The 26,806-nt window shown below is 40.2% G+C and overlaps 1 protein-coding gene across 8 annotated transcripts in view; it reads left to right on the top strand.

The window, feature by feature from the left end:
* mib2 (mindbomb E3 ubiquitin protein ligase 2) overlaps positions 1 to 18,585 on the top strand; it is a 48,417-nt gene extending 29,832 nt beyond the window's left edge. For all 8 annotated transcript variants that reach the window (XM_036008516.1, XM_036008517.1, XM_036008514.1 and 5 more), the window contains 9 exons: positions 1,927 to 2,075; positions 2,666 to 2,822; positions 3,899 to 4,053; positions 11,398 to 11,524; positions 11,667 to 11,924; positions 14,270 to 14,448; positions 14,657 to 14,850; positions 15,064 to 15,129; positions 15,805 to 18,585. In XM_036008516.1, coding sequence (XP_035864409.1) covers positions 1,927 to 2,075; positions 2,666 to 2,822; positions 3,899 to 4,053; positions 11,398 to 11,524; positions 11,667 to 11,924; positions 14,270 to 14,448; positions 14,657 to 14,850; positions 15,064 to 15,129; positions 15,805 to 16,046 — 1,527 coding nt within the window. In that variant the 3' untranslated portion in view covers positions 16,047 to 18,585. The remainder of the gene's footprint in view (positions 1 to 1,926; positions 2,076 to 2,665; positions 2,823 to 3,898; positions 4,054 to 11,397; positions 11,525 to 11,666; positions 11,925 to 14,269; positions 14,449 to 14,656; positions 14,851 to 15,063; positions 15,130 to 15,804) is intronic.
* The last annotated feature ends 8,221 nt before the right edge of the window (positions 18,586 to 26,806 follow it).

Here is a 26,806-nt window from a genome sequence, read left to right as displayed (position 1 = left end):
AGTTTCATCCAGACAGAAATATCATAAGAGCAATCTTATTTTAATGACTGCTGTTTGTCGCAGTCTCACAGACTGTATCTTTAACCGTTGCCGCAACAGAGGGTTTATTTCGTATTAACATCTTTTATTTGTATTCACACATTCTTTACTTAAGTAATTATAATTTTACATAAGTTGGTGTTTTTATATGTATGTCACTTTGGATAAAAGTGTCTGTTTGCCAGTTTTCAGGGCATGCGCAACGCGTTTGTTGTTACAGGGTATGATTATCAATGTATGCTATTCGTACCAGTGTATAAATTAGAAGTGGATGATATTCGTACCCTGGCGTAGGCTACCCTATATTTACATACAGTTATCCATACTACTCATGTATTACACCTTTTTGGAATATTGCTCTGTGGCCTAAATAAAATCGTTGCAGTGTCCAATATTTCGCACACTTCAGAGAGACGTTGATACATACACTTGCGTGGTTCTTGACCTGGGGGGCGGGCCCTGACTTGCACAACGGCATGCAAATGATCCAATCCAAAATGAAAGAAACAAGATGTCTTCACTGGGGAATCAAACCCTAGACTCCTGGGCCATAGCTCACCATTCTAACCACTCATCTATAGGGCTGGGAATCTCTTGGTACCTCACGATTCGATTCGATTCCGATTCAGAGGCCAACGATTCGATTCTAAACTGATTATCGATGCATCTCGATGCAACAATTTTTTTATGTACATTTCCATGCGTGATTTTTAAAAATATACATATAAATCTGAGTTTGCTACTCAGAGTTTGCTAATCACTTCCTAGACAAGGCAGCTAGAAAAAGCTTAGATTTTGACATATACAGTATTTGTCACACACAAGTTTTAATGAAATGTTTTGTCTACTGAGGTTTTTGTTCTGTAGTCGTTCCATACTTAAGCCTTAAACATGCTTGTTGAAGTCACCTTCTCTCACAGTAATCTTCCATGTCAGAGGCTCAGTCATGTTTAAAAGTGGATAATTGGCTTCTTAGAACATGAAACATGAGGTGGTCAGATGTCATGTGATAAAGTAGATGAACAGCCTATATGTTTTGCCTAATTATTTTATGTATGTCTTCTTAGGTCATGTGTATATATACAAAATTTAATTTTCTTTCTCCTTTTGGCCATTTTTGTGTGTTTTTTTTCTGCACTCTTGCCTAAACTCTAAGTTGTTGTCCATTATCCCATCCTCTTTCAGTCACTCTGTTTTCCGATTTGTACTTGTCTGGAGACTTTTAAATAAAAATCAACACAAAAATCAATTATTAACAGGACGACCTCTAGCTCACCCAGTAAGAGCGTGCGCCCCATGTAGGCTGAGGCCTTTGCAGCGGCCCGGGTTCGAATCCGACCTGCGGCCCTTTGCTGCATGTCATCTCCCATCTCTTGCCCACCTTTCCTGTTTATCCACTCTCTCTCATTCTGAAATAAAGGGAAAAAAGCCCCCCAAAAAAAATCTTACGGTAATCAACGGTTATATGCTTTCACTGAAGACAGATATATATATATATATACATACACACACACACACACACACACATTATTTACAGTAGATCATAGCATTTGTTGACATAGTAATAGACATATTGTAATTGCCTTTTCATATCACTTGCGTGTATACTTTATATAATGTAAAATATTGTCTGAGATGGGGTTTTTTTATTAGTAAGAAAAGTAATAACTTGTTGCATGATTAAATCAAAGTAAGTTATAAGCACTTGTTTTGTTATGATCTTGACTACATATCTTCTCTGTGATGACTCCACTACTAATTAGGATTATGTATCAAGTGTATGACAAACATGCTCAGATTATTTCCAGCCAGTCTATGTTCAGCTCTGATAGTGTCCAGGCTGTCATCGCCTCGAATGAATCTTTACCACATTTGTGTTCCTGACAGGTGGATATAAAGAACCAGGGCAAGACTGCACTGCAGGTTGCTGCTCACCAAGGCCACATGGAGGTGGTGAAGGCCCTGCTGCAGGCCAACAGCTCCATAGAAGTCAAGGATGAAGATGGAGACACAGCATTGCACTACACTGCCTTCGGGTAAGGACACAAACACAGTTTTCCTGAATACATTTGAGTGTACAAAGGTAACACACACACACACACACACACACACACACACACACACACACACACACACACACACACACACACACAGAAGATGCAGCTCTGCTCCTTGTGGCTTTAAAAAGACCTGGAGACTGACAGATGTACAGCAGAGCTCTTGCCTGTCTCTTTCCTTGTAATGTGATAATCTATTCACAGAAGTGACAGCATTAAACTGTTGCTTAATCAGTCAGCTGCTGTATCACCTCCTCTCACCACATAACACATGCTCAGGGAGTAGAACACCATTTAACAAAATCTCCTCTGGAATGTTATATATAACTTTGTTGGCTTGCATGCAAACAAAGTGGCAGGTTTTAAAATATGTTTTTTTTTTAATTAAACCATGTAAACCTATTCTGGTACAACCTCTAAATACAATTATGAACCTGAAAATGAGCATAATATGAGCACTTTAATTGAAAGCACTGTTCGGACATGTTGAATCGGTCAACGGAAATGGATGACAGTGAGGATTAATCTGCGTATGTGTCTTTTTCTGTTTATGGTTTCTTTCGGATTAGTAATCAGGCAGAGATCACACGGCTGCTGTTGAACAAGGGAGCAAATGTCAACCTTCTGAACAACTCCATGTGCACGGCGCTCCACATTGCCGTCAACAAAGGCTTTACCGACGTGGTGCGAGTGCTGACCGAACATTCGGCTGACGTCAATCTCCAGGTAAGAAGGCCTAACATGTTGAATACCTCTGATTGGCCTTTGATTAAAATGTGTTTCCCTGCAAACCCCAGTGAAGCTTTTTGTGTTTAATTCTTTATCATGTTTTCATGTTTTTTGATCCTTACATATTATTTAGCTGCATTAACTGGTGTTTGTTGATTCTGTGGCATACAAAAAACAAGTGAAAACCAGCTCTGTGCTGGTATAGTTTTAGTAGCTGTACAGTTAGCTTTGTAGACATGACAATGACACTTGTCAAGTGCGAAAAGATAGTCAGGTTCTTTAATGAAATCCATGCTAAAATAGCCTTAGTTAGTTGATTTTTTTGTATAGCAATACACATACTGCACAAATACGCTTTTACAGAAAAACAGAATCCAAACATCTATAATATTTTTTTTGTTTCAGGAATCCAGTCATATTCCTATTTTTTTACCTACTGTACACCTACTTTACAACTACTGTAAATGGCTTGGTTACCAGTCAGGAGGAGTAAGGCCATGACTTAGAGCAACTCACACATTGCCCTTCCAAGCAGTTGTAAACACACACGTTTACATTTATGGTAGTGGTATGCTGTAAGGTCAGCATGGCTGTGACCCTGCTTCATTTCAGCCCTCATACTCATTAAAGCCATTTAGTGTCTATTTCAGGGCATTTTCCTGTCTTAACATGCCTGCAACCAGGCCCCAAATTCACTAACAGCATTTTTTTTCCTGCTTGAGTAGTGTTCCTACTCAGCTAAAAACATGGAGTAGCAGCCCACACTTTTTAGTTTGTGCAAGATACAGTACAAACAGAATGTACTGCAGCATTCATCACGCTGTTAATATAGATACCAAATTAGTATACATAATCTAGATTTCAGGATTACAACAAATTCTAGCGAACAAAATCATGTCATGGTTGCAGATTGACACCTTTGTATTATAGAGGATATTATAGATCTATAAATTATATATGTATTGATTGATTGATTGATATTCAGTGATTTAATGATGCTGTTTGGAAGACAAAATTGCATTCTTTGCTCCTCTGTACTAAGACACTGTTAATCAAGTTTTTCTTTCAATCAGGATTCATATGGGGACACACCGCTCCATGACGCCATTGCTAAAGATTTCCGCAATATCATCGAGATCATGGTCTTGGTGCCCAACATCGACTTCACACAGCAGAACCACAGGGGCTTCAACCTGCTGCATCATGCTGCCCTTAAAGGAAACAAACTGTGAGTACTGATTATAAAAACTTTCTGCAAGTATGTTTTAATGCTTGGTTATGAGTTATGACCCAGGTGCCACACATATTATAAGAAGTGACATTTCATATTAAAACCCAAACTTCACTATAGTTGGTATTTTCTTGGAGTCTTCATCTAGCAGGATTAGTAGACCTGCATCTTAAGTCCAGTTCATACCAAAGATTAGCGACAAGACGAAACCGCTTTGGAACGTCGCAGGGAAAGGTTGCAGCAGTCTGAACTGGCCTGTCTCAGCTCGACTCAAGCCAGCTGATGGTGGGGCCTGCGACTCAGCTGGTCAAGTCGCCAGTGGCTGGTTTTGAAACATAGGCACTTTTGTAACGGCTCCAACATTCAGCCTTGGTGCTTGTCACCGATATGCTTCAATCAATCAATCAAGTGTTTTTTTACGTGTCTACATTGTTAGATCAACGCTTCCAGTCTGTCTGTGAGCTTGCGTGTTTTACTACAGGCAAATTAAAGTCAGCTGTCTGGGGTGACAGACGACTGGCAGAGACCTTTAAGGAAAATGGAGTCAGTGTGGATTGGATAACAGAACAAAAAAACAGAAAAAACAAGCTTTCGAATACTGATTTGGAAGTCGATTACCATGCCATCGGTCGAAGCTTCGAAGCATTCGGGTCAGCCCTAGTATGGACAAATGATAGCCATGTTTTCTAGATGTGCACTCCCTAAATCTGGCTTGCCATCAAGAATGTATGCACCAAATAAATCCAACTGCAACAGTGTGCTTCTCTAAGATGCAAAGTGAAAAAATGTACAGACTGTGATTTTTAGTCTGCGGAGTTGTTTTCATTGTCTTGGTAATTTGAATGTTTGTATCTGATGTAAGCCTTAGAAATGATGGTTATGGGCATGTGTGTGGGAATCTCTCCTGTGCGTTCAAATGAGGACTCAAAGGTCAACTCTCAACACTACTCTATCAGTTACAGATAGAGAGCTCATCACCCACACAGCTTCTGCTGCTGTCAGCAGGCTGGCAGGCAAAAATGCAACATTTACTTTTGCACCCTGTTTCCCTACACGTTGACTTGGTCTCTTCCCAAACTACATTTAGTGTAGTCATTTTTCAGCAATGCAGAACCAGGGATACGTACATACATCTTGACTGTGTTGGTTTTCGGCTGGTTGCCACTGGAGGTGCTTAATCACAAGCTGAGCATTGACTCTGCACTGACCAGGCATGCAGAAATGCAACACATAACTGAATGTTCACATAATGAAAATGTTTCATTCCTCAAACACGACTCTTCTGTGTAGCTCCTTTTTCGGTGTGCCAGTGTGTCCTCCTCTGTTCATGTTGCATCACATCAGCACCCACACACCCTGAATAGTCTGGAAACGTAGAGAGAATATACCAAAAGTGAATGGTTCCTTTTTTAGAAAGTCCTCAGTAGTACCCTGAATTTATTTTAAAATGATGTTATTAATCAATTTAAAATCTAAATGTTACGAATTAGCTTATACAAATTATATAATTGATACTTTTTTTTATCCCATGACAAACCAACCTCAACAGTTATGCAGCTTGTCCTTAGATATAATATGTGAAGACTGTTTACATGGTGCACTGTGCTGTACATCTCGTTATTTTTAGCAGTACAATTAAATTGTTACAGTAAGTGCTTCAAAGACCACCTTAACAGGTCATTTATTTTCGCCTAATTTATTCAAGTAAAAATTAGTTGTTTCCAGTGCACTCAAGGTCTTCAATCACATCGATGTAAGGAAGATCACTTTGCTAAGATCAAGAAAATATATTTTTTTCCACCTGTTTGAAAAAATGTGAAATCCCCTCACAGTACAGAGTTACTTAATAGTCACAGTGCACACCATGGTGAGCTTCCTGCTTCTTTGCTCCAGGGCTTTCATGACCTCATATGAACTTTCCTTCCAAAATTACAACAAAACAATGTAATGGAAAATTGTCCCTGGCTCTTTTTTAAGAGGTGCCATGAAGGAAAGGAAGCAGGAATGAAAAACACTAGCATCACCATACATTTCCTCCCTGAGGCATTGTCACTTCATTCAAGGTTTCAACTGGAGAATTTGCATTTTATGTAATTTGATGGATAATCTCTTTGAAATTTATATTCCAAAGAGTGGAAGACCTGTTATTGTCGTTAGTAAAGATTTGCAGGCTGTGAGTAGATTACCATAGCTTGGTCCTCTGGTTATTTACCTGCAGACTCCACTATCTACTTATGCCAGTCTATCATGTACTAAACCAGTAAGAAATGACCGTAAGTCAATGCATTTTTCTTGTCAAAGGAAAGTTTGAAGTGCTAAATTGTGACCTCCCAACTTCACCTCCCAGTGACCCACATTTCCTCATCACTCTTACAACCAGCCCCCTCACAGCTCATATTATACACAAGTCGAAAAAGATCCTACAACAAATCTAATTATAGGACGGCCATGTACATGAGTGCCGTGTGTGGACAAATGTAGACTGAGCAAGGCAAAGACAGTTGGCAAGCAATAACTGCAAGTGAGAGAGGAAAAAGAACGGGAGTGGGGGTCGCAGTAGACCATTTAATAAATGTCCGATCTGTTCTGGCAAGTGTCATATGTGCAGTGCTGGAAGTTTAGGCTGCACTCCCCAGCACTCATTTAGCTTGACATCAGCCGCTGCGCCAAAAGTAGAGACACAGGATTTATAGTGTTCAGGATTGGCTTAGTTCACCAGTCCATTCATATATCATCAGTAGGCCTATAGTACATTTATACAGTGCAGGTGCTGTGTTTGTTGTACAGTATGTTTTCCTTGTTAGTTCTGGCTTAAATACAAATTGTTATATACAGTTTGAAAGCATTAGATTGATGGTTAACAAATGTCATCACAGTTTATCACCTATTCATTTTTGTGGAGTAAATTCAAAACTCTCCATATTTAGAATTTATAGTTACTAGTGCAGTGCCTGTTTGGAGCGCGTGCTTGTTTGGAATGGGCCAATTGCTTGATTCCCAGTATTTTTTTTTCCACAACTTTTTCTAACTATGAGCGTGTTTCAATCAGGCGTGGCTGCGGCTCATCTAGAGATTCGCCGTGTCACCTTTTTTCGTCTAGCCGTCACACATCCAGGTAGCGATGCGGCTCAGCACGTAGCGATGTGCCCCAGGCGAGGGAGGGAGGGAGCCCGGTTCAGCCTGCTGGGGATGCTGCTACAGCGTGTAGCGATGTGGCCCGGGCAAGGTAGGGAGGGAGCTGGACTCAGCCTGCCAGCCAGCGGCTTCCCCAGCCTCTGCTCTTAAACAGCGTGTAGAACGGCCGGAGAAAACAACGTACTGGAGAGCCCAAGAGCCTGGGCATTCATATAACGTGTCTGTGTACGATTGTATTTGCATGTAGGGTAGACAGCAATCAGTTTTTGGTGAATGACCACTTTTTGGGCATATGACACTTTTTGGCAAATGACACCGGTTGCCAGTGAAGCCAATGAGCCTTCTAGCTCTAGGGATGCAGCAACTCCCCGCTATCGCTGCTGTACTGCGCATGCGGGGGACTACACACACTCACATAGATTCCTCTAATTTATAGAGAGATTATGAATTTTCCTTCCTATGCTCTTTGCTGTTCATCAACTTTTTATTTACAGCTACCAAAGTACAGTCTGTAGCTCTGCCTGGGATTTTCGCCTAGTTGGTCCATTGATAATTGCTTTACTGTCCTCCGCTTTGAAAGGAAAAATCATCCATAAAAGTAGAGTTTTTGTTTGATGGGACACTGTTTGGAGTTCCTGTGAGCAGCTGTGGCCCTCGGTTGTTTTTTGTGACAGAAAGATGAGAATGTTTTGTTTATTAGCATTTTTTTTTTTTCTGAGGAAATGGAAAAAGAGGGCTAGAGGCCAAGTTCACAAACAGTCCTGGGAAAGAAAAGAAACAAGGCAAGCAGCCAGATTTCTTCTGGAGTTTTTCAGCTTGATAGAAGAGGCGAATGGATAGTTAGGATAGAATGGTTAGTCTGTTTACTGTAATTACTTGAAAGGTAAGAATATTTGCCTGGATATCTCCCAGTTTCCTGTAATCTCACCTCCTCATAGCTTCTATGTTTTCCTCACTTTCACCAGATCCCTTTTGTTCCCCAACAGTTTCTTCTATTCTTCCTATTTACTCCAGTCTTTCTGGAGTTACATTGTGCCTTTCGACAGTACAAAGTAAACTGTGTGACACAGCGGATAGATTTCACAGCATCCTCACTCTCGTAGCTATACATGAAATCAAAATCCTTTATTTTTCATTTATTTTGTCACTTCCAGATTTAGAACTCGTCATGGTACCTTTCTTTTGCTTTGATCAAGCTTTGATCAAGAAGCGAGTTTCAAACAAGCATGATGCAGACTCCCACAAATAACCAAACAATGACTCCAGTCTCCAGAAAAGTCATCACCAGTGTGTCCAAGATGCCCTCTAGCTGCGTGAAGGAGTGTTTGTACAAAACTGCCCCGAAATGTCAGCCCAAGTCTGAATATTCATGAACACACAGGACTAACGATTATGGAAATAATGCAGAGAAATGAGGCGTAGTGGGCACAAAGGTGACACAACTGACACGGCTGTGTCTACTTCAGATCTGCGAAGGTGAGCTCTTTGGCTAGCCAAGGTGCTCTGGAGCCGACTAAAAAGCAGGAATTTCCCTCTATCAGTACCTTCAACACACACATACACCCACGGAGCTGCATTGCGGGTACAAATGACCTCCAAGACAATGTCTCCCCAACAGCCTCCATCCCTTTTAATACACCCAGCGGAGATCCCGACCATACTATACATGTACCAAAGCAGCCTAGGCTCTCAGCGGTCAAGGCCTCAGTAATGCATTTGAAATGCATCAGCACTCTGCTGCTAATGAGCCTGTACACTTTGTCATTTCTTAGTTATCTTAAATGAAGCTGCATTAAAAGGCCCCTTGTTACACTGATGCAAAAATGATTTCATTTCTCATGTTCCCTCTACACTACAAGGGGGCATTTTACAGCGTAATACAAACCTGATAACACTATCTAGATGCATCATTTAAAAAAAGATGGGTAGAGATGGCTCATAATTAATGTCAGTGCATCTGTCATTCAGTCTGATGATTTTGTTACATTTTAAAGGTTGTAGAATTACTAAAGTCGAGCTTCAGAAAGGATCCTTTAAGTCACAAATCGAGTGTGTTTCGATTGTACTTTTGTTATGTTGGTAAAGGAAGCGACAATTGTTAAATATTAAACTTGGAGAGTTTTTAATAAAAGTTCAGGGAGAGATTTGTTGTTGTTTTTTACTTAAAACTTTAAATAAAAGCTAGATAGTACATTGTCATAGAAGGATATTTACAAATTGGTGCTGTGGCGGTGCTAGGTAGAGCTACTTTTTCAAAAATAACTACATGATGAAGTCATCATTCATCAGTCATCAATTTTAAGAAAAAATGATCATAAAAGGTAAAAAGAAATTGTAAATACAGTTTTTCTGTCAGTCATATGTGTCCCAGCTGTAAAGCCTCAGTTTGGGTTGTATTTTTGCTTGAATATCACATTTATTGGTTACTCATTGGGTATGAATTGTATTGATGTTCTGCCAGATTTCTGCAATGTATTTACCTCCTCTAGTAGGTTTCTTTATTAATAAGGAGATGTCGGTCAGTTGAATGATGGAAGTCCAAAAGTGAATGTTAAAGGGAAACGCCCATTTTCAAAATAATTATATTATTGCTATTGTCCAAGACGGTCCAAAAATATAAGTAAACAACAACTCTCCCAAATCCAAAAAACTAGAGTGCTAAAACTCAAATGTGTAATGTCATCAAGTGTAAAGTCTGGAACTGCTCCATAGACAATGAATTGGGAAAAATGTTATACAGTATATGACACTGAAAGCACCCACGGGAATGTTTTGAGTACATTTTCTGTTTCACAACTGAGAACACTACAATAGAATAAAGCTCATGTGGGTTTAAAAAATAAAATCAAAAACATTCTGTGGGTCCACAAAATCAGTCTCCCTTTCATCGTCTGTGGAGAAGCTTCACACTTTGTACTTAATGACATCACAAGTTTGAGAGTTATTTCTCTGGTTTCTAGCTTTGAGAGAGAGTAGCTCATGTTCTGTCCAAGGCCATGGACATAACATAATGCAATTCTTAATTTAGGTGGCATTTCCCTTTCAGCTGGGAGCAAAAAGCATCCCTTGTGTGTTGTGACACCAGCCTTATCTATCAAACCTCAGCAACACCAGTGTTTCTAAATAGTGAAATCCAGCAGAGCTAACATTAAATTAGCCTTACATCCATAGAAAGGTTGGGTCACGCCGTGCCAAAGCCTTCATGGTGGCATGCCAGCTTCCTGGGTGCTCGCAAGGGCTGTCAGCTTCAATTTCACACGTCATAAAGCAGGCTCAGCTACAGAGCAGAGGACACCTCAACAGTGCAGCCCAGCTTCACACTGCATTATCAGCCTACTGCCTGAATCACACAAAATAAGTTGTAATACTCTCACTTTACTGAATGTGGTGACATCCTTCAGAGAACTCCTCACATTAAAGATAACAAGCTGTTATCTGACAAAACTAGATGGATGCCCAAACATGATGGGTAAAATGTTTGACCGGGAAAGATTTGAGCATAATGTTCTCAGTTGTGTCGAGCTGTGAGGTGTTGATAATGATATTCTGTCCATATTAGAGCACACTGTGGTTGAATACTGAATATGATGATGGCAAGCTACAAGGATAAAAGTGATCTATTATTTAAGGATTAAAGCAACAATGTACCTGTAACACTTAGGGTAGGGGAAGAAAGGGTTAGTTGTACATCAAGAGGTCAGTTGGCTGTGTTTAGTGAGAAATGGCTGCCTGTTGTGCCTCATTGTTTCCTTGTTAGATCGGCTTGTTAACAGTTGTACAAGCTGCTGCATCTCTGTCCATGCTCATGTCAAGTACACTGTGGCACAGGATGATATTCTGAGAGGTATATACTCTCTGCAGTGTTGATGTATATGCACTGTCACTGTGTCTCATCAGGTTCATGTATGTAATACTAAGCCTAAATCAAGATATGAGTATGAAAGTGGCTTCTTTAATATTTTATGTAGTAATACATTTAATAAGAGAATATTAATATTTGTCTCAACAACCAATATCAGAATCCTTTTCCTTACTACTGGGCACGAGGTAGTTGTGGTAACAGCAACATTCAGCAGCCGGCCATTTTTTTAAAGTGAGGAATAGTACAAAAAGCACTGGAGCAACTATTACAGATATAGCCATGAGCCTTGAGGAGTGTTGTGCACTCTGCCCAATTGAGTCTTGTGTTGTTTGTCCTGGCGGCAGGGCCACAGAGAAGATCCTGGCCAGAGCGCGGCAGCTGGTGGATGTAAAGAAGGAGGACGGCTTCTCTGCGCTGCATCTGGCTTCCCTCAACAACCACCGCGATGTCGCCGAGATCCTCGTCAAAGAGGTAAGCTGAAGACAGTAACACATCAGAGTTCTTTTAAAACTGTGTTGCTGCTATGTATGTATAGATTAACACGGAACAGGAGTTGCAGTACAGTATGCAACCACCATAGTTTTATACATTTCATTCACCTCCTCTTCCACAGGGACGCTGCGACATCAACATCCGCAACAACCGGAACCAGACTGCGCTGCAGCTGGCGGTGACGCAGGGCCACATCGACCTGGTGCAGCTGCTGGTGTCCGAGGGCGCCGACGTCAACATGGAGGACGAGGACGGTGACACGGCCATGCACGTTGCCCTCCTCCGCCCGCAGCTGGCCAATGTTATGCTAAGTCCCGCCGTGGGAACCAGCAGCACAGAGGAGAGCAGTGAGGGATGCTCCACATCGCTCTACTGCAGGGTGAGAACAAACGGGGAGGTGGCATGTTGCTTATTTGTTCTTTGAACTTGTTACTTATTTTCCATTTTAAAGTAATATTTATTCTAAGGGGAGCAACTAGAGTTGGATAAAAAAAAAATATATATTTTCAAATCAGTAACTGTTTGCCAGGGTTTGGGGTAGAGCTGGGCAATATATCGATAATATAGCGATATCGTGATATGAGACTAGATATCGTCTTAGATTTAGATCGTAATATGGCATAAGTGTTGTCTTTTCCTGGTTTTAAAGGCTGCATTACAGTGAAGTGATGTCATTTTCTGAACTTACCAGACTGTTGTAACTGTTCTATTATTTGCCTTTACCCACTTAGTCATTATATCCACATTACCGATGATTATTAATCAAGAATCTCATTGTGTAGATTTTTTATTGAAAGCACTAATAGTCAACCCTACAATATCATTGCGGTATCGATATCGAGGTATTTGGTCAAAAATATCGTGATATTTGATTTTCTCCATATTGCCCAGCCCTAGTTTGGGGTGGGGGTAGGTTAATATACATTCGTCAACACAAAGCTTTGTTTTGTCTGGTTTAGGGGGAAAATGATTTAAAAGCTCAAACTGGCAGATTTTCTTCTGTTGTAGTGCTAATATATGTACACATGAAGAAAGTAAGCTTCACTACTTTACAAAGCATGCTGACGATATGGCTGCCTACACTTACAGGCCACAGCAAATAGTATACGTTTTATTTATTCATTCAAGATACTTAATTATGATATTATTATATATGTGATATTATTTTGTGAATATTAACATTACTCATCTCATAATGGGAGGAAGTTATATTGAAACTACAGCTGTTATGTGATGCATTACCACTGAATTCTGGGTATTGTTAGGACTGAATGAGCTGAAGAGAGACAACTCAGATTTCAAAAGATGTGAACACAATGAAAAGACGTGAAATAACGTCTAAATACTTGAGACTGGTGAGAGTGTAAACAAACCCAGATGAATGGTTACTAAAGAGATGGTTACACAAATAAAGGACCAAAGGAAGACTACATGAAACATTCAAAGAGGGTTAAATATAGATGGAATGATGGGTAAATAGACACTAAAAGGGAGGTAGATTAAGACTAAAGGTGGGGAAAAAAAAAAGGATGAATGCAGTTTCAACAGACTCGTAGCAAGGTAAATAAAGACTTGATGGATAAGGACGGACCTAATATTGAAGCAGGGAGGAAATGGTAAACAAAAACAGAGGGAGGGAATCTAAAGGTCTTTATTTATAGTCTACGGGGTTGATTTAGTCTTAGCTCTGTTTTTGCTGCCACCAACTCCTGAGGGAAATATCTGGTTCTTTAGCTGCTAAATGCGCCACTATGTTTACCAGCTAGCTGCTAACTGTGTCTGTCTGCTGTTTGGTGCTGAGCAGGTAGCAGACACTGGGTGTTTCTAAGCCTTTTTCGCAGTGAAGTTGTGGGTCATAAAACCAAAACAATGAGCTGAAAGATACTAAAATGCTTTGTAGAGCTGAGGCGAACTGCAGAGTTAGGTGATCATTCTCTGTGGATTTATCACTACGAGCGACACCTCTCACTTATATTTAGTAATCTAACCCATTGTTAATTGAAAAAAGTATTCATTAGAGCAGCTTTAAACACCTGCAATGTAACATTGTAACTGTATCCACCCGCTGCTGAAGATCAGAATTGTAATGTCACAGCATCCCTTTTAATCTCCGTCACACTCTCAATACTCACAAGAACTAGCTTAATATTCCTCGTTAAGAGACCTTGACACCATGCTTTGTGCAGCACTTTTTATATGACTGTTACATCAGTTGTTGTTAATATCATTGCACCAATGAAGAACGTCCTTTCCAGTCTACATGACCGCAAACACTACAGCTCCACTCAACATCCTGGGTACCTGCCAAGCGCGCGTGCGCACACACACACACACACACACACACACACACACACACACACACACACACACACACACACAAAGGTGGCTAGACTTAAATGCCCAGGGCTGTTTTGGCCATTATTGTCAGCAGATGAGTTATTGGGGGAGTTCTTCAGTGCTGATTACATTTGGGTTTATGTATCAGCCTTAGCTGGATCACACTGGTTTTTACCTCCATTTCCTTTTTTGTGCTCACTATAATCTCTGTCCTTAAGTTTTTAATGTATTCTCAAATACTATTTCCACAAGATCCATTCTTAGCCTTAGTGAGAGTATGTGTGTTTGTGGAGGTCTACCTCAAAATCGTGTTTGTTTTGACTGCAACTTCTCTCTTGTTCCGTCTTTCCCCTCCTCTCTTCCCATTGTCATCCTGTGTATCCACAGCTGAGCGCTTCAGGTCTTCTGGGGAATATCGAGCTGAGTGTTGGCGCAGCTATCGCTTGTTTTCTAGCGCAGGAAGGGGCTGACGTCAACTACGCCAACCACAAGGGAAAGAGTCCCCTGGACCTGGTGGCAGACAGCACCATGCTGCAGCTCATCAAGAGCTTTTCTGAGAAACACAGGTAGATGTCTGTAAAAGCAGTGCCAACATCCATAATCCACAATTGATAAACCAAAGAATAGATTTTTAACGCCATGTTCATACTGCTGTGTTTAAAACTGCCGATGCCTTTTTTACATGCAAATGAACTAGAATTTATAGAGGAACAGAAATCCGCTGCTACAGAAAAAAGCTTTAGAGATGAAACACTGCTGTGTGCTGTCTATCAGGTTGCAGCGTCTGCAGGCCCTCACTTGTGGACAGGGCCTGAGCAGCGCCAGCCTGCGGCGGGTCCACACTACGCCCAACACCATGACCAACCTGGTTCTTCCCACGCCGCCGGGGCCCAGCGAATGCCTCATCTGCTCCGAGCTGGCTCTGCTGGTTCTCTTCTGCCCCTGCCAGCACAGCGTGGCCTGTGAAGGTGGGTGGAGACTGGAGTTAATGGAGGACTCTGTGATGGCCATCACTGATGAAGCCAATGGCCGCAAAGGGCCACACTGTTATCAATAGGCAGATAATTGGTTTGTGTGTTAAATAACGTGGACAAATTATTTATACTGTAGGTGGATGTTTTGTTGTGTTCTCTTTGTATCGCTTCTGTATCTCTTTGCTGACCTGATCCTTGTCTAAACAGAGTGTGCCCATCGAATGAAGAAATGCATCAAATGCCAAGTCACAATCACAAAGAAAATTAGACAAGGTAAGAAGAATCCTCTTATTCTTGTTATCTGGGATGTGTTATTAGGAAAAGGATATAATGGAACATTTTCAGACAAAACAATTAAGGTCTTCTATAAATATATAATGTATATACTCATGTTTGGGACAGAAATTTCTCTTTGTCCAACATAATGATGAGCCTAATAGTGACTAAACAGCTTTTATTTTTGGATTTGTTTGTTTTTTAAAAATAGCAACCTTTTTAATGTTATAATGATCTGCATGCACTTTTTCTAAATGTAGCTTTCAGTGTTGCGACTGATTGTTGCCTTAATGTTTATTCATGAGTTTGAATGATTTCAAAGTCCCATATGCACTGTGCACTTTTTGTGTGGACATCCCAGGACTTCTGTGTTAGCAGTCTTGAGGCGATGCACAGCTATGAATGGTAGATTAAAGCAACTGTGTCGAGGACAAGCCACTAATGACATTGTCAGACATTTTGAGTCATGCTATATCCATGGTGAGTTGCTGTATATGCAGCCTTATTATCTTTGAACACCAGGACAGTCTCATCTTGCACGGCTTTCTTACATTTGACTTCTATTAACATCAGAAAACAATAACCTACAGTTATTGTCTAAGTCTGTAAACTCAGTTCTTCATTGGTTTGACATCATCCATGTTGATGACCACTTCCAACCCCCCCCCCCAGACCAAACGGAGGTGGACTGCAGCCCCGGCACCGAGAACTCAGAGCAGCACAACCTGCTGGAGCAGTTGCAGTCTCGCTACCGTCAGATGGAGGAGCGAATCACCTGCCCCATCTGCATAGACAACCACATCAAGCTGGTCTTCCAGTGCGGACACGCCTCCTGCATCGACTGCAGCGCCGCGCTCAAGACCTGCCCGATCTGTCGGCAGACCATCCGTGAGCGCATCCAGTTATTCGTCTGAGCTTTTCTGTCCTCTCGGCTCTGAAAAACCCCAAATGGATGTCGGAGGGGGCTGGAGAGAAGTGGGGGTGGGCAGCTATTACAGTACCTTTGAAGACCCAGTGACCTATATCTGCCTGTCACACCCTCATTCTCATTCTCTCTCCTCCCCCCCCCATTGTTCGAATACTCACTCAGCCCATAGGTTTCTTTACCATAAGACGCTGTGTTACATTGCTGAGAGTCCACTGTCTGTTACATTTTGAGTAGTTTCCCTCTTGAGCAGTGCAGGCAGGAACATGTCGATAACCTAAACTTAATTTTCGGCATCAGAACTGATGTTCCACTGAGACCAATGGGAAGCAGACGAGGCGAAGTTGTGAGGTGATGCTGCCACTTTAAGTACTTTGATGGTAAGCTGGGAGAAAAAGGCCCCCCACCTATTCTTTTCTTCGTTTCCACTCAGCCTCCACCTCGTGTAATCTGTCCTATCTTTGCTGCTTTAAGTCGATGTCTGTTACCTATCATCCTCTCTGGCTGTCTGGCCTCCTCTGTTTACAAGGCTGCACAGAATCAGTCCCCGTCTTCTCGCCCCTCAGCCTGTCCTGTGAATTACGTTTGCTCTCATTTGTACCAGTCTTTTAATAATCAGTGTTAGTCTCTGCAGAGGGAGTTGGTATAACTAAAGGCTCTCTATATAGTCCCCAACCACTTGCCTGTATGCAAGGGGAAATACACACTATATATGCATGAATATATGCATATTGTAAAGCTGAAAACGACTGTGTTGTCATGGGTGATTTGTCATCGTTGTTTTATTTCTCTCTGGTTACATTTGTGGTTTTTAATGTACCGATCAGTAAAGGTTTTTATTTATGTGTGAAAGGTGGTATTACTTAGTAATGTCCTTTTTTTTTTTAGTTGGTGTTTTTGTTTCTACTGAACTTCACCCCAAGCCTATGTCCTCTACTCAGGGTATCAAATCATTGAAAACACTTGTGATATCCATAACAGGTTAAAGAGCCCCACACACACACACACACACACACACACACACACACACACACACACACACACACACACACACACACACACACACACACACCATTACAGAGCTACAGTGTATCTGATCATTTTACTGGAGGGTCACTGAAAGAAAAGATTATTAATAAAGTTGTGCATAGTGAGTGACTCACAATTCACTTTATCAGCCTTTAAAATGTCATTCTCATTAGTGAAATTAATGTTTGCAAAAATAGTATCTGCAACAAAACTGACATGTTCCTCCAAAATGTCCCAGAAATAGCAGTCAGCTTAAAAACATTATGTTGGTCACCCTGTTTGTGTCTGAAGACCACAGTCTGTCTGTCATGTAACTGGTATAGAGACACCAACAAGCAGCAGATACTCGTGTTTTGTTATTCATCCACCAGATCTATTGTATAATATAGAATCAGAAGGGCAAAAACATGACATTGTTGTGTTGCACCTCTAGTTCCACGTCTACCTTCCCAATGGAGTCCTTTCAGAAGAAACCCCCCCCTTTCTTCTGGATTGTACATCTTCATCCTTTTTAATGTTTTGGTGTGTTGTTTTCTTGAAGGGCTTATGCATATGAGAAAAAAAAATCCTATCTATTTTAATCGTTATTTAATTTAATTTTCTATAATAAACTTCCAGAGACAGGAGTTTTTTTGTCTTCATTAGATCCCAAGGTTTGGGAGAGCCAATGTTAAAGATGTACATTTGAATGTCGGGGAAGAAAAATGTATCCTGTCTCACTCTGCCTTTTTTATGTGTAAAGAAAAAAAGATGTAAGAGAAGGAGCTGGAGAGACTGAGACGCGTTTACCACGAGTTTTACTTTGAGGAAAGAACTTTTACATCTGTGCCAAATCGCATGAGGATGTGCATGGGCATGCACGCCCGAATTTATCTAGACGCACTATGCTAAACCCCTCCAAGCTCAAGTGAGGGTTCAGTTATTCCAGCAGTGTGAAGTAAACTAAAAGCAAACATTCATATTTTATTTTGTTCAAAATAAGAAGTGTTATCTCAGCACATTTGGTTACTGGTGAAGTTGAGCTAATCGTGTTAGCCTCTAACTTTAGTTGTAGTGCTCTCTCATGTTCTCAATGACGAGTGAAACAACACTTACTTCTAAAATATTATCAGTCCCATATTGTTTGGAGCTTTTTACAAGTATATATATTTGTATTTTGTGAAACATTATCAATCAAGGGACAAGTTTCTTACAGAAATTTCAACATTTTAAGGATTGTCCATTGGAGTTCTGTGTTGATGGGTTTACAGGCAAAGGCAATAAAGTTTTAGAAAAATGGGGACTATGTTTGAATTCTTTCTTTGTCTCCCCCTTAAAGAGGTCGCTGTGAGGGCGGGAAACAATTTATGTTTAAGCAGCAAATATTATTGGTGTTTGTACAGTTCAGCTCTTGGAGTTCTGATGTTGGCCTTACTGTCCATTCCTCCTCTGTTGATGTTTTTTCAGTTTTATTCTGTACAAAAATATTTTGCAATAAATATGGAACTGTTTTCTAAGGACTTGGTATAGATGGCTTTTTTGTTTTAATTATTCAACTTTTTTAGCATGTTTTGAAGGGAAATTTTGAAATTGTCTCATAAATGTAGCCCCACTGCAGACAGGTCAAGTGATGCCAAGCAGTGTTGGGAGTAACGCGTTACAAAAGTAACGCAATTACAGTAATGTATTCCTTTTTGCTGTAACGCAGTAATATAACGCATTACTAATTAAATTTCGGTAATATTATACTCGTTACAGTCTCAGTAACGCGAGTTACAACGCATTTTAACGCAACATTTAGTGGTGCGTTTTTTTTTAAGAAATCACCAACACCGCGACACATTTCTTCACAGGAAAAAAAAAAGCCGTATTATTTTCCTGTCGCTGTATTCGATGGTTGAGATGACTGCAGAGACAGATACATTTGCGAGATGGATATTATTTTCAGGAGTTATTACGCTGCGTTGAAGTGAGCTGTCCTGTTTCTGTTCTCGTGGTCAGAGCCAACCAGAGACGGTACGGACAGCATGTATGTCCCAACAGGTGACGGTACGTCAGCGGCTGACAGATATAAACATGTCGGGAATTAATGTTGAGGCTTGCTACACGTAAATATCATTGCATTTTATCAGCCGTGGAGAGTAACTATGCCTGTAGTGGAATCGCTTCGAATGACGACCAAAAACGCTCGTCTTTTACTGTGACCATTTACTGTTCAATATATTGCAGTTTTACAAACAAGAAAGTGAACAACTTGAGCCTGACGGACATGTCGCTTCTCAGTAAGCTAGCAAGAGTAGGCTACACAACAGACAACGTCCGTGTAGCCTACTTCAAAATAAAAAGCACTTCCTGTGACGGTTCGCAGTAATACTAAATTACTGTTAAATAAGGTTGTGTAGGCTACCTTTTCACAAATCAGCTGTAAATCAAGTACTGTAAATAATGTAAATAGTGAGTTTTAATCACACTATAATTGAACATTTCCTTTAGAGTGTTTTAAACTAAACATGAATTTCTTATTCAAGTGCTATAAACAAACATTTTACAACAATGCCGTACTTTTGAGTATTTTCATTTTCTCCTAATTGCCTATTATACGTTTTACTTATCTATTTTTTATAGCTTTAGTTACTTTGCATATTTATATTAATTATACAAAATATGAATAATCTATGATGTATTAAAGTGGATTCACAAGCTAGCTGCCAAATCAAACCTACCCTGTTATTTTGGTAAAAGTAACTCAAAAGTAATGCAAAAGTAGTGTAACGCATTACAATTCAGAGACAGTAATATTGTAATGTAACTAATTACTCTCAAATGACAGTAACTAGTAATCTATAATGTATTACATTTTGGAAGTAACTTGCCCAACACTGATGCCAAGCTAACCCAAACCAAAATGACGCAGAGTTAGGTAATTTCCTCCTAAACAGGTAGCTAGCTAAGCATTGAGCTTCATTAATTTCTATCATAATGGAAACATGCAATTTAACTTTGGCAAAACAACTGTGTAACGTTAGCCTAAATTGTTGGATTGGGACACAGTTTATGTTATGGATGGATACCAGTTCGGACACATATTTAGAAATTATGTTAGGGTTCAGGTTGGGCTCGGTCACATCAGCGCGATAAGGCATTGAACATTTATTATGTAGGTAGCCAATGGGCCTGTTTTACTTGATGCAAAGGTTCGTTTTTGTGATTAATTATGTAGGCTATATAATATGATTGGGCCTCTTGTGCACACCTGTGTTAACGTGCACTTGTTGCCCCGTGTGTGATGCGCTCATCTGTTGACATTTCCGAATGCCTTCCTACAGTTGCTTAATAAAAGTGGGCTTTCCACACAAACAAACGTACATGTGTCATTAGTATGAGAAGAAAAATGAGATTTTAACTGTGTCGGGCTCGGACATAAATATCTTAATGCCTGTCAGGCTCGGGTTGGGTTCGGTTACTGCTCTGTCAGACGCGAGCCGGGCTCGGACAGAAAAATGCGGCCCCATTCTAAACCGTAAACATAGCAGCATCTAGCAACTCCGCTGCGCTGTGGAGGAAATGTCTGGCAATGCGAGACTGGCATCTAGCTAACATTGTCATTGTGGAATGTTGGGTTTAGCGTTCGCAACCTGGCAACCACGTGAAATTCGCCGCTGGGAAGGAGGGGCGGGGGGAGACGGCTCTCTCAAAGTATTTTGAATTTGGACTGCAGTAACCATTTTAAACGCTAGCTGTCAGTATTACATATTGGACCTTTAACTTTCCTTGACTCCAGTTTGGAAAAAAAAAAATGACAGAAGGCGAGCATGTTGTGTTGCTGTAGCCCATTTAGGCTGGCTGTTATCTGTGCAGCGTCTCCAGTTAAAGGCTGCTGTGTGCCACTTCTTAGTCCTAATTGTCTTACGCAACAAGTCCTCATTACGGCTCAGATGGCTTTGGCATATGACTCAGCGCTTAAGCAGTGACATCCTCTCTGAAAACAGGATGACAGATACACTGACAGACAACACTGGGTGTACCCACAAGACAGATTTCTAAAGATTTTCAGCTTTAGAAATGAATGTGTGTAACTCCAAAACATAACAACATTTTGAAATTACTTTTCCACATGGAAAGTACAGTTTAGTATACAGTTTATGCCCCAATACTTATATAAGGAAAAGCTCTTGGTTTTTAAAACAACTTTTGTATGCATTTCTATATACGTTTATTCATTTTCCTATCACTATAAAGATTTTTTGTATTTATAGTCAAACTGTATTTAGAGTCAAATAGGAGCCTTTAATCATTACATTTAACATATTCATATATAATATGTATTTTTCTGTCAAATGTCCTCTTGATTTTGTTTTCAACTGTTTCTACTTTGTTCATTTTTACTGTTGTTTACTGTTGTTTATCTCCTTATAATGAAATTTGTGTAACGAGTTTAGAAAAGTTTATATCTATTAATATTTCTAATACAGCACCACAAAGAATTGTCCTCTCTGACGCAATCTAAAAATCATATTTCTCAACTAAAAGTGGTGTTTGCAGGTAAGATGGTGCTATTATTTAGTCCACCTCATGTGTCAGAGTGGCAGAGCTTGTGTTGATAGGATGTGATGAGACCACCATCTAGTGGTACATGTAAAATCAAAGTAAATAATATTATTTCCTGTTGTGTAACCTCAGTGACTATAATGTAACCAACCAAGAAATTCTGTCCTTGGATGGAAATGAATGTCTTTTATATATATATATGATGTGATATGTATGATGCAGAATTGTTCAAACTGTATAACATGTTTGTATAGTTTGCACAAAAACCATGGTCCATTTTCACCACACACACACACACACACACACACACACACACACACACACACACACACACACACACACACACACACACACACACAAAATGATTGTTATCAATGCTATTTTCTTTAGTAGACTGCATGTCTAAAGAGTAGAGAGGAACATCAGCTCCTTACTCTCAGGTATCCTACAGGGGGCGCACTTGCTCACAGATCTGCTTCCTGAACCCCTTGTGTGCTGAGGCTGCCTCTACTTTCAGCCCACTGGCTCATTTTTCCTCCGTATTTTCCTTGTACCCTGGTATCAGCATTTACTGCTCACCTGCCCAGTGCATTCACATCAACAATGACAGGCTTTTGCTCATTAAACTCCTTCAGCTCACAAGCAGAGCACACCCTAGGTGTATTAAAGTAAAAAAAAAAAAGCCTGAATAGGAAGACATTTGTCATTATAGATCATTCAAAACGAATGACATATTTTAAGAAACAATGTAACCGGAACCTTTTCGACATTTATTGAAATGCACCTAGCCTATTTGTTTTCTTGCTTAGAGTTAGATGAGAAGATACCATCGAACACACATATACATTTGTGGGATGAGTAGCAGACCTTAGTATGTGGGTTGCGCCCATGAAAAATTTGCTCTGTTACTCTGACAATGTAATCAGTTACTCTGACAATGTCAAACAGCTTTTCTTTGTTGACTCTTGTTTGGTGGATTGGGTGATTGAAGTCTGAAGTAACAAGACATATTGGCAATTTCACAATGTATTCATTTAACAAACAGGAGCGTCAGTAGCGTGTGGAAGAACCACACACAGCCACAACAGCCTGGCACCCACTGCTGTGGGATAGCATCCCATTCTCCAACCAGCATTTGTCACAAATCAGCCAACGTGGTTGTGTTGGTCACTCTGGCACGAACAGCACGCCCAAGCTGATCCCACAAGTGTTCAATGGGGTTGAGGTCAGGACTGCTGGCAGGCCATTCCATCCTCTCCTCTCCCAAATTCTGGAGGTAGTCTCTGATAAACCCGCCCTGTGAGGGCGAGTGTTGTCATCTTGGAGGATAGAGTTCGGTCCCAGACTGTGGAGATATGGGATTGCCACTGGTTGCAGAATCAGGCACCTGATTGTGATTACCAGCACCTGGGGGTACCAGAAGCTCAAAACAAGAGTCAATAACAATAGCAGAGAAAAGCTGTTTGGCATTGTCAGAGAAGATTTGGCAAAGTTTTCATGGGCGCAACCCACATACTCACGTCTGCTACTCATCCCACAAATGCATGTTCTTTACAAATGTGGCACGGGAAATAATCAGGCTTTCCAATGGTATAAGATTTATTGGCAAAAACATTGTTACAACAAAGCAATAATCTACCAAAAACAAATTTCCCTACTTTTTGTGAGTAGTTTATTTATTATTATTATTATTATTATTGTTTTTAATGTATATATTGTAAGAAGTGACAGGATTACATTTAACTCAAATTGCATTTTATATGATTTCACGTGACAAATAAATGGATTGATTGATGGAAATATTAAGCTTCAATCAGCAGTTAGCTTAGCACAAGACCTGGAGTCTTATCTTCACTGTGAGGTTGCCAGGCAACCAACAGAGACTTCAAGAAGCTAGTGTCCGGTCTAGAAATAGTTGTAATACATCCATAATACAATACACATAATCTCCCCTAAAACCACAACCTGTCATTTCATTTTTGTATGATTTGAATATATAACGTGTTAACTGAGTAGACAGCACTTAGCACTTAGACATGCTGCTAGATGGACTTTGTGACAGACAGAGCCAGGCTAGCTTTTTCTTACTGTTATTCACTTTCTAGCTGAGATCAGTATGAAATGGAACCAGAAGGCAGTTAGCTTAGCTTAGAATAAAGCTAACTTGTCCACAACTTGTCATTTTTGCACTTCTGTTTTACACTCATGTTTTTGCATAGGATATAAGTATGTAAGATATAAGATGTTAATTTGTAATTTAGCTGTTCCCCTGCTTCCAACCTTTCAGCCAGGGGCGTTTTTAGGAGTTGACATGGTCTGGGGCTAAACCCAGACCATCTTGGGCTAAATTGTTTTGGGCGGTGTCTGATGATTGGCCTGGAACAATACTGCTTGAATGTTAAAGGCCCCATATTGTAAAAATCTTTTTTGATTATAAAGCAGGTCAAGGTGCTATATAAATACTGTCCACAGCGAAATGCACACAGCCCACAGCAAAATGCCTTTAAACGAGCAGTCAGGACTTCTGTACGGTTGTGATGTCACAACTATACTATATATAGGTAGGAAGTACCACTACAGTGCCGTAGTCATTCCCCGGCTGCAATGACGGTGCAGAGACACCAAGAGCTCTCAAACCTATGGCACCAGTGTTTAAATTGCTACTTTACTTTTTTATTCTGTTTTTACATTTTTATTTGACTTCTGTAATATTTTGGCTTCTGTTATACAAATAAAATAAACCAGCAGCCTGATGACCTTAGATTGAATTGAAACATTTGTTTATTTGTTCAACCATTTGGGAAAATGTGTGTCTCCAGGGGGGAAAAGTTTGAAAACTGATACAGGCAGTGAAACAATAACAGTGATTTGAAAAATAACCAAATTACCGTATTTTTTTTTTCATTCAGAAAGAAATCTAACTTCCTTTTTGGAGGCACATAAAAAACACTGCAGGAAGATATGCATTACACAGACACACTAAATAAAATATATGCTGTTCATATGTTCAGTTAGCTGACTGATGTAGTGAGACACAAATAAGACAGAAGTGCTTATAACTGTATGTTACTACAGCTTTCCTAACTGTTGATGCACAGGGCAGCCACGTTGGATTTTTTAACTTGGGGTACTCAGGTGGTTGCCCGAGTTCCGAGCTCGGAAATCTGAGGTCAGGGGGCTTGTTTCTGACTTTGACCTCGGAAAACCCGACTTCCGAGTACAAATGGAACACACTAATTGGAACCTACCACCTGCACAGGTGATTATAGGGTGAGCTAACCTGAGAAAGCAACATTAACACTTTGTTTCTGAAAATACCATTACAATTAGATCAGTTACTGCTGACATTGCCATTATATGTGCACCCATAACAATGTGCACCCACAACAATAGGCACCCCAAATATTATAAAAATGTCATGCACTGCAGAACTATCCTACCTATTGTTCTACACCTAGGAGTGCCCAGCCCTTCGGGATCTAATCAGGCAAACCTGCATGCACTCTCCTTAATTAAGCTGGTGAGCAGCTGATCTACCCCCTACATCACAGGCAGAGCCATAGCAAAATACTATGAACCCACTACACAGGCCTAAATCAAATGATAAAGTAGCAAATAAACTAAAACATTACACTGAAATTAAGGATTAAGCAGACACAAAACATTGTTAATTTTGGGAACAGAGGCTAGTGAAAAGGGAGAAAGGCACCTTTTCACAAGAAGTATATTCCATAAGTTTACCAACACTTCCTCTTTTGTGGAAAAGTGCTAAACAAATGTTGTTTATTCAGGATCACGTTGGTGATATTCTAAATGCCCCTTGTTGTCAGTAAATCTAATTAAAACATCAAAACCAAGAGTGGATTGTTCCTACCAGCAGGTATTGTCTGTGTAGCCAAAGCCTGATACATCTTATTCCTCTGTGGCATAGAGTCCATTGTTACCTGGGTTACGATGAACATGGACACTGTAGTTTATGTTGAGTCAATCCCGCACATTCCTGCTGCGAAGCCTTGATACAGCAGCAAATGTGTACTAATCCGCGGTAGAAAAGAAATATATTATGTATTACTGTTTGAGTAATGTTAGCTAAGAACTACAGTGTCCAGCTGTTCAGGGAAATAATTTGAACTTTTGAATTTATTTTATGTACCACAGAAAGGGTAGGAAAGTTGGAAAGCAGAGAGACAGACTTAGGCCTGATTGATTTCGGTCTTTTCATAGAATAAGCTAACAATGAGAAAAATATACAATATCACCAGCCTTATTCTGTAAAGGTTCCCTGGGGAGTTTTTTTTTTTTACCTCTAGTAGTGCAATGGAGCTATTTTCTGAAAGCGTGTCCCCGTTTTGTTTATAGTGTATGAGGACGTCCATGCTTGCGTGTGTGCAAGCAGGTGATGCGATACACAGTCCTACAGTACCAATTATTTTGCACTATTCCACTGATCAATAGGTGGCGATAACACGTCAAGATATGCTGCAATGTGTCAGCAAAGGCAGGGAAGAAGATGGTGGCTAATGGGATTGTAAATGTTTTACATTGAAATGCGTTCGACACGTTTGTTAGACCTCAAGGATGCACACAATGTGTTTTGGTGGGTAAAAACTGAATGTAAACAGACATTTTGTTAACTCCACAGAGCCCCTTTAATTGATCTTCATAAGGAAACTGACCCCAAATGGAGGGATAGAACAGCATCCATGAAGATGGTAGAAATTCAGCCACGAGGTAGCTCAGATGCCAGTTTTATATTGTCAGCAAGTTGTACTGGTTGGTTCGGTCAGACATTCAATATGTTTACACTATTGCCTGGTTACAGTAAACAACCAGGTTAACAGTGAGTTTGCATGTTATATTTATTGTCAAACTTAGGAACACAAAAAAAGTCTTAACCAGTTCACATGCTGGATGAAGGCTGTGGGATATGATTGAAAGGTCCAGTAAGTGAACCTTGAATTTTGAGTATAACACAGCTGTTTGTTACACTCACAGTCCACATTAACTTCTGTAGTTTGATCACTTAGTGTAAAACTAAATTGTAATCGTTAAACATGAAAAACCAGTGCCGGTGTTTCTTCTTAGCTTTTAGTTTATAGGTGGATTATTCATCACACTGACAAAATAATATCTTTGCTCCTCTTTGTCCCCTAAACTATCAGGTTTAGATGTTTTGGTGGAAAATACCACAAG

Source organism: Sander lucioperca, chromosome 12 (assembly GCF_008315115.2).
Source record: "Sander lucioperca isolate FBNREF2018 chromosome 12, SLUC_FBN_1.2, whole genome shotgun sequence".
In the NCBI taxonomy this organism is placed as follows: Eukaryota; Metazoa; Chordata; class Actinopteri; order Perciformes; family Percidae; genus Sander; species Sander lucioperca.
The sequence above is the reverse complement of the archived record's forward strand: the minus strand, read 5'-3'. Positions and strand labels throughout refer to the sequence as shown.